The 18,117-nt window shown below is 40.3% G+C and overlaps 1 protein-coding gene across 3 annotated transcripts; it reads right to left on the bottom strand.

Annotated features, from left to right (window-relative positions):
* Positions 1–1,087: 1,087 nt before the first annotated feature.
* On the bottom strand, positions 1,088–17,985 carry LOC104633649 (serotransferrin-2-like). Of its 3 annotated transcripts, XM_075770001.1 has the most exons (20): positions 17,907–17,985; positions 16,307–17,873; positions 15,278–15,415; positions 14,203–14,241; positions 12,835–12,998; positions 11,645–11,744; positions 10,400–10,576; positions 9,750–9,912; positions 9,579–9,643; positions 8,747–8,904; positions 7,479–7,665; positions 7,161–7,309; positions 6,853–6,943; positions 6,476–6,544; positions 5,996–6,178; positions 5,567–5,723; positions 4,764–4,846; positions 3,326–3,510; positions 2,747–2,933; positions 1,088–1,971 (listed from the first exon to the last, which is right to left on the bottom strand). In XM_075770001.1, the coding sequence occupies exons 3-20, from the start codon at positions 15,327–15,329 to the stop codon at positions 1,922–1,924; spliced, it is 2,259 nt and encodes a 752-aa protein (XP_075626116.1). In that variant the 5' UTR covers positions 15,330–15,415; positions 16,307–17,873; positions 17,907–17,985; the 3' UTR covers positions 1,088–1,921. The 3 variants fall into 3 exon arrangements, with proteins under 3 accessions (XP_075626116.1, XP_075626118.1, XP_075626117.1); XM_075770003.1 differs by lacking the exon at positions 14,203–14,241 and having other exon boundaries at positions 17,907–17,983; XM_075770002.1 differs by lacking the exons at positions 16,307–17,873; positions 17,907–17,985 and having other exon boundaries at positions 15,278–15,507.
* Positions 17,986–18,117: the final 132 nt, after the last annotated feature.

Genomic DNA, 18,117 nt, shown 5'->3' on the forward strand with positions numbered 1-18,117 from the left:
CCACAACTGAGAGGTTCAAAGCTGAAGCAGGCCAGTCATTCCTGTTCTCCAGTCTGTGCAAGGCATCAGACTGATGCTTTGAAACCAAAGCTGAAGCACAGGAACATCAAAAAGGCCTATTAAGCATCTGTAATGTCTATGCCAGAAAACAATGTCCCTCCCCCCCATAAAATCTTCTGTATGACCCAGATTTTCAATTTATTGCTATTCAGTTGGCAAAACTAAGCTGGCAGATACATTTCTTCACTCTGTTCTCATAACTCCCTTCTCTGAAGTGCAGTGTTAGGTGGGTCCCGCAGATGGCATGTAAGCTCCAGTAAAGAAAGGAAGGGAGTACCTCAGAGACCTAAACAAGCATCCTGCTTTTCCCCCACTTCTTCAGGGTTACAGCTTGCTGGCTGCAACACAGTATACAAGGATTTTGCTCTGTTACAATACTGGGACTTGTTTCATTCACCATTCACCTCTCCCCTCTTTGTCTGAAAGGTAGACGAGTTTGGACTCGCATCTTCTCTCTGCTGTTTGATTAGTCAAACAACGGGACAAATGAGATGGACAACAGTCTCAGCTAAGATGCACTGAATCTAAAACCCTTGCTGCTGGTCAGAGTGCAAATTTTTTCTTTCTCAAAGTGCAAATGGGGAGGAGGGGGTGACTGTAAGTCAAACAACAGGAAAGACAAGCTAGGCATGGAACAAACTGTTTAAAACCAGGTACACTTAGCAGTGTATTTTACAACCAAGTATTTTACTCCTGCCTCACTTTTTGTTGTTTTTGGTGGAAGGGTTGGTTTGGTTTTTTCCTTTATATAGCAGATACATTGCCTTCACTATTTGCATCTCATTTATTGCTAGCTGAGGTTAATACAACTGGAACAGATGTAGCAAGGACTGGAAAGTTTTGTGTGAAGGATTTTTTTAATTATTTTTTTTTTAAATTAAAAATCTTAACCTTGCCTGGTTCAGGGGGCATGACAGCAGAAGGTGATACCACTGTTGCAAACTGAAATAAGCCTTGCCAATGAATAGTTATCATCTACTCTAAATCTTTATCTACTAACAGGCAAAATGAATACATGATACATTCTGTTCAAAAGGCTTTATATCATATCCAGGTAGTTTCTGTGTGTAAAATCAACATTGTTTAATTGATAAATCATATTTTGACACTTCATAGAATCATAGATTCGGAGTGTCAAAGTACTATCACACTTAGTGTTTTTGACAAGGATGAATATTCATTGCTTTCTTTCACCTTAAGGCTGCAAGCATCCAGTTCTGCTGGTTATTAGATGCCTTAATACAGTAACTTGCGAGGAAAAAAATGTTTTGATTGGTTAAAAAAGCCAATATGTTCTTCCCAGTTAAAAGCAGAAAATACTACTAATTCTGATAGCAATTACATATATAACCTTTATAGTATGTGTATTCAGCAAGGACTATCTAGCTGAACCAAAATCACAGATATAGGAGGACAATGCTGCAACTACCAAAATGTCAGTTGATTGATTTTGCATGGAAACAGTTTTTAAAAGATAAGCAAGGCAAACTGCTACTGACTAACCTGTGCCACTCATGACAGTCTGTATTTTAGTCCATGGTATCGACCCTGCTATTTCTCCATAGTAGTTGTACAGAATTGCTGATCCTAGTTCTGTGCTGTGGGTTACGCAGACTGGCCTGTGCTGTTCCACAGGATGCCATGCTCCAAGCAAGAAAGGGTTTGACATATGAGTAGTATTATGTTATCATAAACATAAAATCTGCTTTAAAAGAAGAAAGACAAGAGACTATTCAGCATACATTTCTAGAGATGTCTATTATTTCCTTGCTGATTTCTTTGGGTAAGTTGGACTTGCATATTTCCTTGTTTTCAGCATTGATGGTGGTGTACGTGCCTTGCAAAGCCTCTGTATTAGCTGTCAGTTCGATGTGGATGCACAGATATCCTGTTTGCAGAAGTCTAAGATGCCTACAAACCAGCAAGAAAGTATACACTTAAAGATACTATCAGCTTTAAAAGTAAAAATTTAAATTCTTCAGGTACTCTTCACCAAAACAGCAGAATAGAGGTAAAATTCCCCTTTCAAATTTCAGTTCTTTAACAACTTAGACTCACAGAAGTCTAACTTAACTGTGTAATCTTCGTTTACTTCAATAAGACTTTCAGATCCCCAAACAGCTTCACCCTGGCTCATAGAGAGTTTCCATTTCAGTGATAGCTAAATGCATAATTCATACACATTTCATTAGAAAAAAATGAAAAAGCCATCCCTTAAATTTATGATGGTTTTGATCTTGAGTTCTCTAGTGCACTCTTTTTCAAAACAAAATTATTTAACTTACTTTGAGGTTAATTCAAAAATTAAATATAAAATTTCTTATCTTTTTCTCAAGTTTGGCATATCCAAATGAATATTAATTATATTCCCTTTTCTCAGAACTGATTTTTGGAATTGAAGGGAAAAATTTCAGAGTGGGAATAAAACAGTCCTATTTCAATAACTTCATATTTGCTCTAAAATGTATTGGTTATTCTGTTCCTGCAGAGCTCCAGTTTCAGTGCTTTTGGATAGGAGTTGTAAGAGGCTCTAAAGGAGCTCCAAACTCCTTGGAAAATTGTTACTAACAGGATTATGTAGAACATACTTATTTTCATTCAGTCTAAACAAAAGGGCAATAGCTATGCACAGAAGGCTTCCTGCTTTGCAGTTTTCTCAAACTCAAAATTCAGAACTTGACTTTACCTGCAGGTGTACAATTAAACACTGATTCTGCCAGTTGAAAGAAATACGCTCCAAGAATTTCCTGATAGCTCATGTGACTTGCGTGAACAAGGTACTGAGTAGTATCTTTGAAAAGCAGATCACTTTCACCATACTTCCAAGACTGAAAGAGATGGAATTCAGAATCCGGTTTGCTTCCCAGAGATTCCTAAACAGAAAAGAAGTAAGTTCCACAGCTTGGATCAGAAATAGCAAGGTTAAGCTGGTGACCCTCAGTTTTACAGCAAGATGTAGCAGAAAAAAGGTTCCACTTTCACCTAGCACTGTCCTTATTCATACAAAAAGATGCAGTTTTGCAGTGGCTTATTTCTCAGCAAAAGTATGACCACCACGGAATGGCAACAATGCCAAAATGCCCCTTCGAAGAATCCAAATAATTACTTTTCCAACCTCCTATGCATGTACATTCTTAATTCTTTCATATTGGACCTGAAAGCACTTCATGGTTTTAGTATATAAAGCTTTGGCCTTGAAAGGGTTTTCAGCAGTTGTAAATAACACGTGATAACATGCTAACTTTTTCCCTATTACCTGTCTTACCTGGGATTTCATTAGAAAGTCATAGATTTTAGCGACAGTGACCGGTCGAGTCATGACTGTGCTGGGGGGAATGGGGCCGAGGTTACAGCCTGCCCATTCTGTGACAGCAGCACGTGTTCCATCCGGACACAAGAGTTCAAAGTCAAGAGGGGTATAACCTTTTGCCCAACCAGAGCTGTCCAGATCTGAAAAGAAGATGAAGTGAAAGCAAATCCTTTTAAAAAATGATAGCAGAAGACAGGGTGAATCTCATGCAAAATGTTAAAAATTGAGAGGAAGAAGATTAGTTAGTATGTTCAAAATAAATGCAGCATGCTACATGGTCATTTATTAGGAACGTGTAAGGAGCAGGGCAGTGTCTTCTCTGAGGAAACAAGTCAGTGAACTCAAAATGCACCTATCAACTAAAAACTAGAGTAATGTCAAGGTATACGAACAGCTTATCATGCCTCATCTTCATCTGTAATCAGATCACTTTCTGAAAACAAAGCAATTCAGCCTGCATGTCCTTCACTTCTCCAAACAAACTGCTCATTGCTGCAGGATTTCCTGTGGGTTTCCAGGCCCTTATATCTCCACTTGATTTTAGAGAGAATCCTCTCTTAGAAAAGTCTCTTCTCTTACTGAAATTGCCTAAAATAGAATTTCAGTGTGCTTTATAAGGCTGAAAAAAATGGGGGTTCCCTTTCCCTTCAACTCTATGAAAAGGCAGTGTATTTTGGCTGTTAGAACAGTAGGCATAATTTAAGAGATTGAGGGGATTTAACTGACTGTAACCAAAACCATTTTCATAAACAAAATTCAATTGCTAAATTGTTGCAAAGATCAGTATTTCCCAAAGGAAATTAAACATTTCACAGTCTAGTAACAATGTTGTTTTAGAAACTGTGAAAGACAAAATAATTTGCACTATTTTTATCTATTAGGCTATTTGGACTGTTTATTCCATAAGTGCCTGTGAAACAAAACGAGGATGTTGCCCTGTCACCATGACATCATAGAACATCTCCCAGCACAAACAGCCCACAGCATCGCCCTTATCTGCCATTTTCAGTCTTGCAACTCTGATTAAAAACAATGGGTACAAGCAATATGGCTGCCTATAGGAGAAGATTCAGTGGGAAAAGTCACTTGCTTTATAAAGCTTTGAGCTTTCCAAAAATCAGTGCAGTCTCCAAGGATGATTAGCCCCCCAACACACACCTTGATCTTTGCACTCAGTGACTCTTCCTCTTTCCTCTCTAAAACGGAACAGTATCTGAGCTTTACTGCAACACCTACATGCAGGGAAGTTCTTGCAATTTTCCAGTCACAAATACAACTTCATGGACCTAGATTAAACCCGTAAAAGCTGATCCTCATGAGTAATGGTCGCTGTGTGGGAAGTAACTGACAGTACTGAACATTCTCAAAGGAAAAGAGAATATCTGCCTCTCACTCTCTATGTTCTGGAGTAGGTTAGAGTGTTCCAGGAAAGCTACATCTCCAAAGCTTCTTCCACTGGGATTGCCAACTAGGCACCTAGTGCAGGAAAAGAAACCAAGAAGTTATCAGAGACAGCCACTACACGATGACGGATGTCGTCCAGGAGTAGCTAGAAGTATCCCCCTTGTCTGTAATGACTTGGTTGTTATACAGAACAAGTTAGTGATGTCAGTATAGACCTTGGTGGACAGTGTTCACATGTTTGATGAGACAATCCCTTTCAGCCCCGAAAGCAGCTCCCAAGTCAAAGTTGTGGCACAATGTCCATGCAGCCTCACCTGTGCCTAGCCAGGAAAGAGAATGTAATTGAACTAAATGCATTATATATATTCTATAAGAGTGCTTTGACCTTTAATATTCTCTGCTTCAACTATTTTTTTTTAATATCTCCAGTCTACTTAATTACCTCCTGTACCCTAGACTGCTTCTTACCCCATCACCTCTGCTCTCTGACCTTCTAACTGTCTTTCATCCCTTTTCTTTAATGAGTCAGTACCAATGCTCTAAGTCTTATATGTTTGGAAGAGTTGTCTTACTCTGGAAATGGTTTAACGGCTGTTCTAAATCACCAATCAGCTGCACATCCCATAGCAACTGCAACCAAAACAAAAATACATGCCAGCAAAAGTTTATGCAGCCAGTTGCTTAATAAAAAAGAAAAACCAAAATAAACCCACCTCTGAAGAAAACCATCAGCAAAATAATAAGCCAATTCCAGCTATTGCTCTGCATTTCTGACTCTGACAAAAGGCTTACCTGAGTGCTCCCATATTGCCATAGTAACGTTCGTTGTGACTTGCAGCACATCTGCTAGATACTCGAGCCCCTTCCACCTCACTGTCTCCAATGCACACCTTGCACAGGTTTCCATCCGCTCCTGGCATGCAGCCCTTCCAAAAGTAATTCTGATAAACTGAGTAGAGAAAACTGAGGTGAGATTAGGACAAGGTATTCCAAAGCCTCTTCATGCATGGGAAAAGACAGGAATGGAATTCCATCCTAATAGCTAGCAACAAGAGTGCTAAATAGTATGACGAATAACACAGATAGGAGGAAGAGATGCTTCAACACCCTCTGAGACTGCAATCGTCTCAGAGGGTCATGGCCCCATCTCCATTTTACTCCCAAATTTGGGGCTTCAGATTTCCATGGTTTAATCAACAGATAACCCAGAGCAGCCCTTACCAGAGCCAATGTCACAGTTCTCAGTATTGTTCTCCAGAGCTCCCACTGTGTATTTGGAAAGCAGTAACCATCCTCCAGGACTATACAGGTGACTGTGGCAGGATCGCCTTCCCCTAAGGTTATGGATGTTAATCTGTTTGGCATTTTTCTTAGCTAGGGCAACAGCATAAACTGGTGGCAGTGCTGTAAAAGAATGAGAACCACCAGTTATTCCAAGGCAAATAAGTATTCCAGACAGATACAGCCCCCCTCTTCTCTCCCTCATCCTGTCATGATATCTTCAGTTACAGTAGAGGATCTGCGTTCTTTGCTTAGCCACAAAGCTCTTGTCCCAGCTACCCAGCATTATCTGTAAAGCTCCTACTGAACATGCACAGCAATTTCTTTCCCAAACCAACATGAAAATACATTCCTACATAAATCCTAGAGGCAGTCTTGAGAAAATAGAAATCTTTTGCGTTCTCAAAGTTCTCCTGTTACCTTTGCGCTTAGGATGAATTTGTTTCCCTGCTTCCTCCATGCTCTTAGCAGCTGGGGCACAACCTCCCCCTGCAGAAGAGAGATAACCATTAAGGATCTTGTGACTGTTGTCATTCCTATTACATGGCAGCACCCCATCAAAACCTTGCAATTATCTTGAGCCATGTCAGCACCTCTGTTCCTTTTACAGAAGAGATATAATAAACAGCCAGAGCAAATGCTAAAGCCAGTTAGTGGAAGAGCTGTGAAGAGTATTTGGACATAGATATTGATTCCTCCTTTCATCACAAAACATCCCAAACTCTGGAAATTTCACTATATTTTTAATGGCACTTTTTTGATTCCCTCCCTTATGCTAGGGACACATGAGAACTTACCATAACATTCCGCAGCTACAGGCACCAACCCACACCTCCCTGCAATGTAGACATGTGTTGCGTCCAGGGTCACTGCATCAGCCTCACTACTCTGCCAACAGCATTATAGAAAATAACAAAAAACAGGATTTGCATGAATTGTGTAACCAAGCAGCTGTACTTCTGCACTGGTTGGAAATTCCCCTGCATAAATTCCCTCTCATTCCTACCAGTTCCTCTAGTGTACAAGCTGTTTTTCCTCTTGTTCAGCTCAGACAAGGACATACACACCCTGTGCCGTCTTACCCTGACCAGAGGGGGTTTCCTACCTTGATCATTTCAATGCATTTGGTCATGGAAGTTGCTTGGACACAGACCAATGGGTCTGATTTGATGCTCAGTGCCCACTCCTCACATTTGCGAAGCTCAGCGTCACTGATGCAGCACCAGCGCACAACACTGTTGTCCAAAGAGCTCCCTGCATTAGAAAGAAGGAGCACAGTGAGATCACATCACCTATGCACCAATCTGTTCTTTGCTGAGGGGACATTTAGGTCTATGCATTTGTGCCTAGCAGGGAGGAATAACATGGAAAGAGAACTTTTTCTTCCCCTTCCTTAGCTACAGTCCACCGGAGGGCTTCTCACCTTCATGGCCAAGTCCCTTAAGGAGAGCTACATAATCCAGACCAAGGATATAGGCAATCTCTAGCTGCTCCTCAAGAAGCTGCAGGTGCTGAGTGGCATCCTGGAACAGCAGGTTCTTTCCCCCAAAGGGTGCTGAAGTGAAGAGTTCAAACCTGGTTCTTTCCTTTCCCTTTCGCCCAAAGAGGCGCTAGGACAAGAACAACACTTTTAATTGCAACAAATCTGCTCGTCCTTCCTGTAACAGGCAGCCTCATCCTCCCCCCCCTTCATATGAATGGTTTATAACATAACACTCAGGGTTCTATCACTATGGGACAAAGCCCACAGGTACTGCAGTGAGTGGATGGTTCCTGTCCTAAAAGCATTATATGATTCACTTTTTTGAAGAATTTTTTCCCATCTTAGTTATTCCAATTTATTGGGCTGTGCTCAATGTCTCCTATCCTGGAAAGGCAACTGAGGGAGTATAGCTGAGTGAAAAACATTTGTGATAAAGATCAGTACAGTAAAGGGGTGCAAGATATCATGTGCTTTATGATGGGGAAGTACCACGTGCAAAGTAGTTCAGTCCAGCCTGATGGTACTGGAAGAGAAGAAAGCCCTGAGAAGCATACTAGGAACACTGCTGCATACCCATTGCTATCTGTGGGGGAACACAGCTAAGATATGTGTTAATAATAAGTGCACTTACAAAGGCATATGAAGATCTCTCAGTAAAGAAGAGATTTTGTACAACTGCTATCTGCCAGAGTCGACAGGACAGCACAACCACTGGGTTGAATTATTCGCTGTCTACTGGACTATTTTAAGGGCTGGATGGCTTCGTAAATTCTTTAAATTTGCATTTAAATACGCATCTCAGGTTCAGCTTCAAATAGATTCCTAGATGTGAAGGAAACAGATACTATTTATAAGTTGAGAAAAAGAGAGGAACAAAGGTGAACCCTGCCTGAACCTATGCGTCTCCCTCAGCTACATAAAAATTCACCTAAGTTCCAGGCCAGGATGAACACCATTAGCCATTTTCCAGTTTGCATGTTATGACATATTCCCCTTCTTTACTTATTTAATCCCAGTCTTCTATAGAAGAACACTTTGGAGAGAAGTAAAACCTTCCAGAAGCCAATGCAGGATCCTTCCCCAGAAAAAACAAGTTTTAGTCCTTTTTCACACAAACTATACATTTCTCAAGAAAGAAGGCAAACCAGGTGGTAATTTCTACACAAAGACGGAAGAAAAGCCTGTGTCTGGAGATAATATCCACTCACTTGGATCATGGTAAGAAATTTGTTGGTGATCTTCTGGAAGTTGTGGCGGGTGATGATGCCACGGCCAGGCCCCTTGCCCAAGTTACATGTGGTGTATTCAGTCAGCTCAGCTGTAGTCCCATCAGGACATAACAGTTCATATTCCTGTTGTTCTGACTCTGAAACAACAGGACATTCATGAATCTATGAAGTAAGACATGACTTGGCAGCAAGCACAGAGATGGAAGGTAAAACATTTTTCAGAGGAGGTTGCTCAAAGATTATGCAAGCAGCACAGTGTACCAAGCACACTAGGGAAAGTTGTCTTTGGTATGCTCTTCTCTTAACAAAGAGAGGGACCTCAGCCAGAGGTACTCCCAAATACTCTTTAAGCTGTACCCCTGAAAATATGTTTGTTTAAAAATACTTACCTGCAAATTCTACTGCTAACCGCCTTCAAAAATGTTGATACAGAGCTCGACTGAGTTCAAAAATACAAAACAGGTGTATGGGAACTGCACATTCTAGGAGCTCAGTACACTGATTTTAAAAGGAATCTTATAGCTCAGGCAATGCAAATACTGACAGATGCATCAGAGACTTTAGGCTAAAGAAATCACCTGCTTAAAAACATCTGCCTGCTCCCATTCTAAGAATCTCCTGTGAGCAATTATTGCTCACTTACTCTTTCTGTTTCCTTCTGATTTGTGTGGAGAGCCAAGAAATAACACTGAACTACTTGTAGGGACTGATTTTTCCCTGGAAACAACAAAAATATAGGCATATCCCCCAAACTCCCATGCAGAAAACAACACAGCCAGAGGTTAAAAGGAATATCAGTTTTTAGGATTACCTGTGGCACTCACAATGGCTAGATGATCTAAAAAGGCGACATCTGCCACTCCATTCTTCAAGCACCTGCAGGAAGACACATGCCATCCTATTAACATGTCACCTGGCTTTTCCTCCCTTGCAAGTTCTTTTTCCCTGAAGGTAAATTCAGCACCAGTGTCACAGAGCTCACCTGAAGGCTCCCTCAGAGTCATAGAAGGGTTCATTACTGCTTGTCTCACAGAAGTGGTTCTTGTCTCTGACATAGGACTTTTGCCCTTGACAGAGAGCACACAGTCGAGGAGCAGCAACACCCACCCCAGGGATGCAACTTGCATTGAAATACTCACTGATTACTGCATATGCAGGGGGGAAATAAACAGAAAGAAAGAAAAAAGTCAAATCGGAAAAAATGTAAGAAAGAAAAGGGGCCAAACATATCACGGGCATAACTAGGACTGTGGTGCTTTAAAAAATATATATAAATAAATCAGCAAATGTTGCTTCATTGTCTAAACTTCAAATATGAAACATCTGCTAGAAACAGAGTGATCAAATTTTGTTTGCTTAAAACCATCCTTGTGCTGGCTAGATATTGCAAAGATTTGTTCCCTGTTGCATACAGAACACAAAGATTTCCTGTTTTGGTAACAGTTCTGTTGCTCTGAGATCACTAGAAAAGTTCTGAAGCGAGGTAAGAGCCAGTGTCAAAAACACTCCAAGAGAATATGTCACCTACAAAGCCCTTCAGTTTCCACATAGCTCAGTTTATTGTACATCTGCTTGCATTTCATTCACTTCTGCTGAAGGCAGACACGTAGCCCTATGGCTCCTATTACCCACCTTGGCTCAGAGGTTGTGCCTCATCCCAGGAAAGATCATTTCTTGCAAGGAGAAAGCCAAGTGGAATATTCCAGCCTGATGTCCATCTGGCTCCATTGTGGCAGCTGCGCACACCTCGTAGCCTCTGGACATCCAGAGTTCCTCGTTTGGCAATGGCCACAGCAAACACACAATTTCCTGCGAAATACGTAACAGGATAAAATACGTAACAGAAATAACTAAATCCCAATTCTACAGCTTCCATCTGTGTAGAGGAGTTCAACTACTTCTGTGAACATGGCTAAGGAAAAACAAACTCTTAGGCATATGAAACACAGGTACTCATGCCAGGAACTTTACCATATACTGGCTACATGGCACCTTCTCAAACTGAGCAATCCAAGTGATGTGCAAAGCAAGAATGTAAAAATCTGGTGTAAAAGGCTTACAAGATCATCCAGCTCCATCATCCAATGCAATTGCTTCTCAAGAATTTTGAACATTTGTATCACACTGTTTAGTTATTGTAATGGAAAGAACTCCTGTCTTATCCTCAGAACATACTTACCACTACGATTTCATGGTTCTTCAGCCAAAACAAAATTCACTTCTTTTCTCACACTGTGCCCTTACTAGTCTCTTCCTACATCCATCTGCTAATTTAGCTTCCTTCTCAGATTCATGTCCCACAAGTATTTTCTACTGTATGCTCGATTTTGGCTCAGGCTTATTCTTGCTTTACAAATCACTAACTGCACAGACTGTTCAGGTCTGCCAGGAATTAAGAGGAATCTTACCATAACAAGATTCTCCACCTTATATTCTTGTCACTTTAGGATGAGGAGGAGAGAATTAATTCATGAGAGAAGCTAATCTCTTAATGAACCACTAGTAAATGTTCAGTTACACTAGTGAAGAGCATGATATAAGAATTGACATAGATGGAATAAACCCCTTCTTATTCCCTACAAGATGTAGTACTCCTCTACACCAGCACTGCAGGCAGGAGTAGATGAATACAATTTGTGATAGTGACAGTACCACAGGTAGAAAGGCTACTAGATACAAAGCACCACTGGTATTTTTTTCATCATTACTAAGTATTTTAGAAACAGTTGTTAGTCACCTCCGTACTCCTATAAAGTTAATGAAAACATACAGACTTTTTTTTCAAGAATTCTTGAGCTTTGCCTTTCACTGCACAACAATTTATTAGCCAAATAAGAAGTACAGCTTATTGCTTATTCTTTTGCTTTATGAACCTACCTTGATCATAGATCTCCTTTGCTACCACTGTCAAACCATACAGCTTCACAGCAGAGTAAACATCTCCAGCATCCAAGGAGGCAGCATCTGCTTTATTTGCCTTAAAAACAACAGCAAAACCCTCAAAACAAGTGTGTTTGCAGGGAAACAAACAGAGCAGCTTCAAGAGCAGAGTTTCTGCCTGAGAAGTAGTAACCAGTGACTTTTACAAACATTTGCTTTGTTTTTTAATTGAATCCCTGCTACTAAGCGTGGTGAAATGTTAGCAATGAAGGCTGAGTTACCCTCAAAAAATAGCAGTTCTTTTCCAGTAACATCCTTTCTCACCTCTTCTTTGGGTCTTCCATTCTAAAAACACAATTCTGATGCCAACTGAAGAAAAAGGCAACCCCTAAGACCCCAAATCCCTCTCAGAGTTCTCCTGGCTATAATCTTCCCATAACCCAAAAAAGTGGAACTGAAGTCTATTAACAAGGGTTGCAGGACCTGCAATAAATTATTCCCTGAAACAACAAGAAACGTTTTCTTTGTTTTGTTTTCCAGGTCAGATTTGGACTCTGTTAAAGGCAACGGGGACTGAGTGAAAATGGAAACTGAAATTCTCTAACCTAATCTAGTTTTAGGTATGTTAATGAAATTATTCTACAGCAAATGCTTATCTTCCTTTTTGATTAGTGATTTCTTTCAAAGCATATAGCATTATGAAAATTTTGTTTCAGAACTGGTCAGTCACAAGAGCTTATACTTACAACAGGTCTAATTTTATTGGAATTAAAGATTTTTATATGAAAAAAGACTTTGCTCTTTACTTCAGAAAGACTAACTAGGGGCTAAAAATATCAGGGAAGAAAGGGAAAGAGAAAATATTCATTATAGTCAGAGTAGGACTAAAACCCACAAGCAAGGGGAATGCTCCAAGCAAGTTTTAATTTAGTAGTTTGGTTTTGTCTGTTTATTTCCAAGCAGCTTTCTACTTATTTCCTGGAGATTGCAAAGATATTAGCTGAGGTAAAACAGTACATCTAGTAGAATGCTCATGGGTTTTAATTCTTGCCTCTCAAGCTACCATGTACTTTGTCATATATGCAATACCATTGTATCATTTTATTCTCCCATGGATTCTGTTTACCAGTTACTCTTCAAAAGATGATTTGGACTCAAAATCAGTTTTAAAATCTCTGTGAACTCACCCTGATTTTATCAATGCAGTCATATGTATTGTGGGCTCTGATGCAAGAAATTCTAGCAAACGAATTGACAGTAGCAAGGGGCACCACAGCCATAAGTGCTTTGGACAGTTCAGCACACTTTCTCTGTTCTAGGTCCGAGAGGGTGCACCATCGGAATTTCTTCCCTGCAGGATTAAAAAAAGAAGTCAAGATCTGTAGGATTTAGTAAAAAAAAAAAAAAAAAAAAAACAAACCAAAAACCAAACCAAAACCAAAACACACCAACATTCAATTTAAGACCTTATTGTAGAGGGAGGCTATTTTATTTTATTTAACTTCACAAGTAGGTTGATTCTGCTCCCTCACACTCACATATCCACATACTTACAGGCACCCAAGAGATGTGCCCAGGCAGTCTGACCAAGACCACTTTTGCCCAACATGGAGGCACTTACAACGTAGGGTAACCTTGTTACCATCTTCCTGTTATCAAACTGCAGCTTTTCTCCTAACAAGCCAACTGGGATGTGACCTTATCAGAGCACAGGCCTTCTACTGCTGATGTAAACAATGCATTCCCCAGGGTTTATCAGTTTTATTGCTGTCAATTGTGTCCTTGGTTATCAATACAGGCCATTCTTTTAACCTTTGCTCTGCTGTTTCCTCCGGTGCTTTCATATACACATATTCCCATGCAGAATATTTCTGTTACAAAGTTCTAGAGAGTCAGAACTAAGCCTGCAAAAGAACAAGAAGTATGGAAGGAAGATGTTGGTAGGGGATCAAGTTGCTTTAGCTTTGTTGAATTTAGTCTTTAGAGGGGGTTGTTGTTTTTCAAACAGAAAATAACTGGTGTTCCAAGTCCCAGCTGTCTCACAGCACTGAGCTACATGCTTCGTTAGAACAGCTTTTCTCACTGAGCGCCATGCTTTGTTAGAAAAGTATTTTGTCCCCATTTTCTTTCCAGACAAGGACTACCCGATTTTAAATAATATGACACATCAGAGCTCCAGGGTCAGAAAACCTTAGATCAGAGGAGAAGTATGAAAAATTTAAGTTGGAAGAAGTTCGCAATTAAATGTTACTTTATAATACAATAAACCAAATCCCTTGATCCAGGAAAGTGAGGATCTGGAACTACTTGAAATTACGATGGTAATTTCATGTCTTGGGTCATCTTCTGTTTTTAAACAGTGTGCTATCTAAATGTTGCGTCAGCAATGACAACTTGCTGCACTTCCCTCAAGATAGAGAGGTTTATCTTCCATGACAACACCCACCATTAAAGACAGAAACTAGGGACAATTTGGTTATTGACAATGAAGAATCGTGTACTGTGTTGAACGGAGCATTGAACAAACATTAACAACAAAATCCTTACGATCCTACCTCTTCCAAGCAGGAAGTTAGTAAGAATTATCTTTGTTTCTGGATGCCAAAGAAAGACATTAAATAACCTGCACAGGAACACTCCATAAATTTGTAGCAGAACTGAACTATTCAGTTGTCAGATCTCTTTCCAGCTGAAAATTAAGTAATCAATAAAAAAGAAACAAAAAACAAAACAGTGCCAGCAGAAAGAAGGGAGATGCAATTAGAAGTGGAGGAGGAGGTGAAACCTCCTTTTCCAGAGGAAGTTGGAAGTTTGGTTTAAACTGACTATGAAGCTGTATCTTAATGTAGTCCAGACATGTCAACAAAATTTCCTCTTCTGCTTTAGGCTCTAATTATTCCATCTTGGATGTACTATAACTTATCTTGTATACTTCCTATTAAATGCCTTCTACTCTGAAATATATCATCATATACATCCCAAGAAGATACTATGCATTTAAGGAGAAAAAAAGTTGTTATTATTATATATAAAAATATCATGCAGTTATGTAACTTGAGAGAGTCCTATACTAGGTAATGTAAACCAGGACTGAATGCACAGAAAACACAACAACATCTCTAACATTGTCATTTCCAGATGTCTAAGCATTTGGGTCTGTGGCGATCTATTAATAATAAACAAAAATATTGCCTGGAAAAAATGTTTACACTTAAAACATTGAAGTTTTTATTTCTTTGAGCATAGCATCAGACATTATACTCCACTTGTTTTGACGTTAATTCAGCACAATTCCAAAAAGAACCCGTTGTGGTTTTAGAGGGGAGCAGCTTGAAATACACTGATTCATTTTGACAGCATTAATGAGTACACAGATCTCAACTATTCAAAGGAAACAAGCCTTCACTGAATTACTAATAAACTAGTGTATCAAGCTGCTTCAAAACTAACAAGGTCACCATCTGCCAATGATCAAACAGGAAAAATACAGGCAAATGGAAATCACAGGCACAGTTCTAGCTGCAACTTCTTTGCGCAGAAGAAAACAAAACAAAAGCATATATTAGAGTTTGTATCCTGGTAACCCATCCAGAAGTCACCTTTCTCTTTCCCTCTCTGCAACAGCCTTACCTGAAGACAGCAAAGCAAAGATGATTAGGACAATTAAAACCACTGTCTTCATGATTACAGCAGTTCAGCAAGGATCCTCTCTCTACCCTGACGCTCCGCTTTCTCATACCAGGAATTCCACAGTGATGACCAAAGCTTCTGGAAGATAACAAGGGGGGTTTAGGCATCAACAAGGACAAACCAAGATTTAAGAAAAAACCCAAACTGTCAGAGGATGGCGTATCTTTATGCAAAGGAGAAATGGATCAGTGTCCTATTCCTATCCACAGACGGAAAATATTTTCAGATGGAAAAGTGCATTTTCTACTTTGTTATGAACATACATAGGAAGAAATGTAAGCCTCTGCTTTTGAAATAAATTGTGCTCCTCCTGTTTCAAAAGGCACCAATATGTCTTCAGGAGATAGGTGAGACTTACATCTATCTTAAAAAAAAAGGTATCTAAAACTAAGTGAATTGTCCAAACTACTGAACATATTTCTCTACACAATACTGAAGTGTACTTCTTATTTTTTCACCTGATAATGGTTTATCTACTGAGTAATTCTAACAAAAAGTAATCCTATGCCTCCCTAAGAATTCAGAACCGAACTGTGACATTGTTGACTTTCTTGACTCTCTTCATTCCATTCTATCACAGCAGTCTCATCCAAGCTGGCTTATTTCCCTGTTTTCTAACACTTAGCCTGGAGTATTACCTCTTAATTACTCTACAGTAATCATGATTAACACCATTAGTTCTACAGCAGGAAAAAAAAATACATACATGTATGTAAGCGGAAGCGTGCATACTGAACCAATCTGATGATGCATAAAATATTGCCAATATGGTTTCACCTTTCCTGTTCAGGAAATAATTGGTTATTCCAAAAGTCCTGGAATAAGAAAGTCTTTTTTCTAGTTTTGTTTTCCTTCTTCATCTTATGGATTGTCTTAGTACTTTCTCTGCTTCACATATTTTGGCCAACACTTTTCCCAGACTTCTTTTGTTGCCTTATGTACTCTTCCCTAGTAATTCACAGCCCGTACCCCCACTTGCTTCTTTCGCCTTCATATACATGGATTCCATTGCTTGTCTCTGCGTTTCCCAAGTTCCCTTACTAGATCTGTAACATTTGTTGAGGTGTTATGTCTCCCACTAATCCGATCACAGAAGAAGTTACATTTCTCACTACTTCCTGCCCTCGCTGAACAAATGTCCTCAAGCCCCAAGATCTCTGTCCTCTCATTTGCTATGAGAATAAGTGTGGCATTATCCCACCCTTCCACTTGGCTCACCTGCACAGGCCTAGCACAGCTCAGTACATTTTATTCTTCAGTGAGTGCGGTTTATGTAATCTTTTGATGCAATATATTATCAGATGTTAAAAAAATAAAGAACAAAACACATGATTAAAAGTAATTTTAAAATAGTTAAAGGTCCACATATTTACTTTTAATTCCAAGGAGACAGATTAGATCAGGACAGATCGTTAATCAGTCCAATGTCAGTTAATATACACTATAAACAAGTGTGTTTCATTTAACTACAGCTTAACCTCTGAATCACTCCTGAATCACTTCTGGGGAAACTTGTCCATCAGGCCCACCAGCAGGGTGCAGTTAGACATCAAAGCTAATGGCTCTTGCAACGCCTGTAGCAAAGCACCTAACAGGATCAAATCCCACCTTCTTTGAGGTTTTACTTCCTGCCAATCCTACCATTACGTTAGCTCAGGATGTATGTACATTCCAACAACTCAGTCAACTACTATTATCACTATTACATGAGGGCTGCATCTGGATGTCTGCTCAAATTTCACATATTTAAAAATAAAAGGCTTTCCTGTACACGTCTAAGATACTTATACAGATACTATGCTGCTGTCTGGTGATGTGAAAAAAAGCAGAATGACATGAAGGTGTTGTAGACTTCATTTAGGCCTGGTCAGGAAAACAAACAAACATTAATCACAAATGTAAACAGGTCAGCTGAGAAGACCATGTCCTAAAGCACCAAGGATGTCGAAACACAGCAGCAGGACTCTGGAATTCTTTTCCTACTGATTCACCTTATGAAACTACCCCCCTACCACCATCAGAAAATGGTAATTAGCTACTTCCCAGTAATGTAGCATCTATGCATCTACCTAGGGATGCATCTAAGAGGGTGGAAACCAAATAATCTCTATAAAATCCCCTCTGTGCTGCTGGATCCAGGCAAGGGACACCAGAGCAGGAACAAATGGTACTGCACTACCCTGCCCCAACACCTCACTTGCAGAAACAGCATTGTGTCCATCTCATGTTGTGTCATTGTCATCCCCTCCCCAGTAAAATCCCTGCCCTGACATTCCTGATGCTCCTGTATCTGTGGTCAAGGACTTACCTGCCCCTCAACAGCAACACTGAGAAGCAGCTGAACCCCAACTGCCTCATCCTCAACTCCCCAAGAGGCAATCCTCTCCTCAGACCATACCCCCTTGAATGAACAGCTTTGTCGTGATACTGTATCCCCTTTGTGGAACAGCCTCGTCCCCATACCACATACCCTCAGGACAACCCCATCCCCACACTACATCTCCTGGGAAAAGGCCCTGTCCCCACATCACGACCCCTCAGGGACGGCCCTGTCCCCACACCACATCACCTCAGGGACCGCTCTGTCCCCACACCACACACCATAGGCCCTTTTGGGGAACAGCCTCCTACCCGTGTCCCCATTCTATACCTCCCCTGAGGAACAGTCCCGTCCACCACACACCGTTCTCTCTTCAGGTAACGGCCCCCTCCACACGCCATCCCCCGAGAACAACCCCGTCCCCTCACACCACCCTCACACCCCGCTCTCCCCTCAGCCG

This window comes from Balearica regulorum, chromosome 17 (assembly GCF_011004875.1).
Source record: "Balearica regulorum gibbericeps isolate bBalReg1 chromosome 17, bBalReg1.pri, whole genome shotgun sequence".
Lineage (NCBI taxonomy): Eukaryota > Metazoa > Chordata > Aves > Gruiformes > Gruidae > Balearica > Balearica regulorum.

Coding starts and splice junctions, on each gene's coding strand:
- LOC104633649 (XM_075770001.1), bottom strand. CDS start 15,329: ATGAAGACAGTGGTTTTAATTGTCCTAATCATCTTTGCTTTGCTGTCT. Junction 11,745..12,834: donor ACTGCATTGATAAAATCAGG/GTGAGTTCACAG, acceptor GTTGTTTTTAAG/GCAAATAAAGCAGATGCTGC. Junction 9,644..9,749: donor GACTCTGAGGGAGCCTTCAG/GTGAGCTCTGTG, acceptor GTCTTCCTGCAG/GTGCTTGAAGAATGGAGTGG.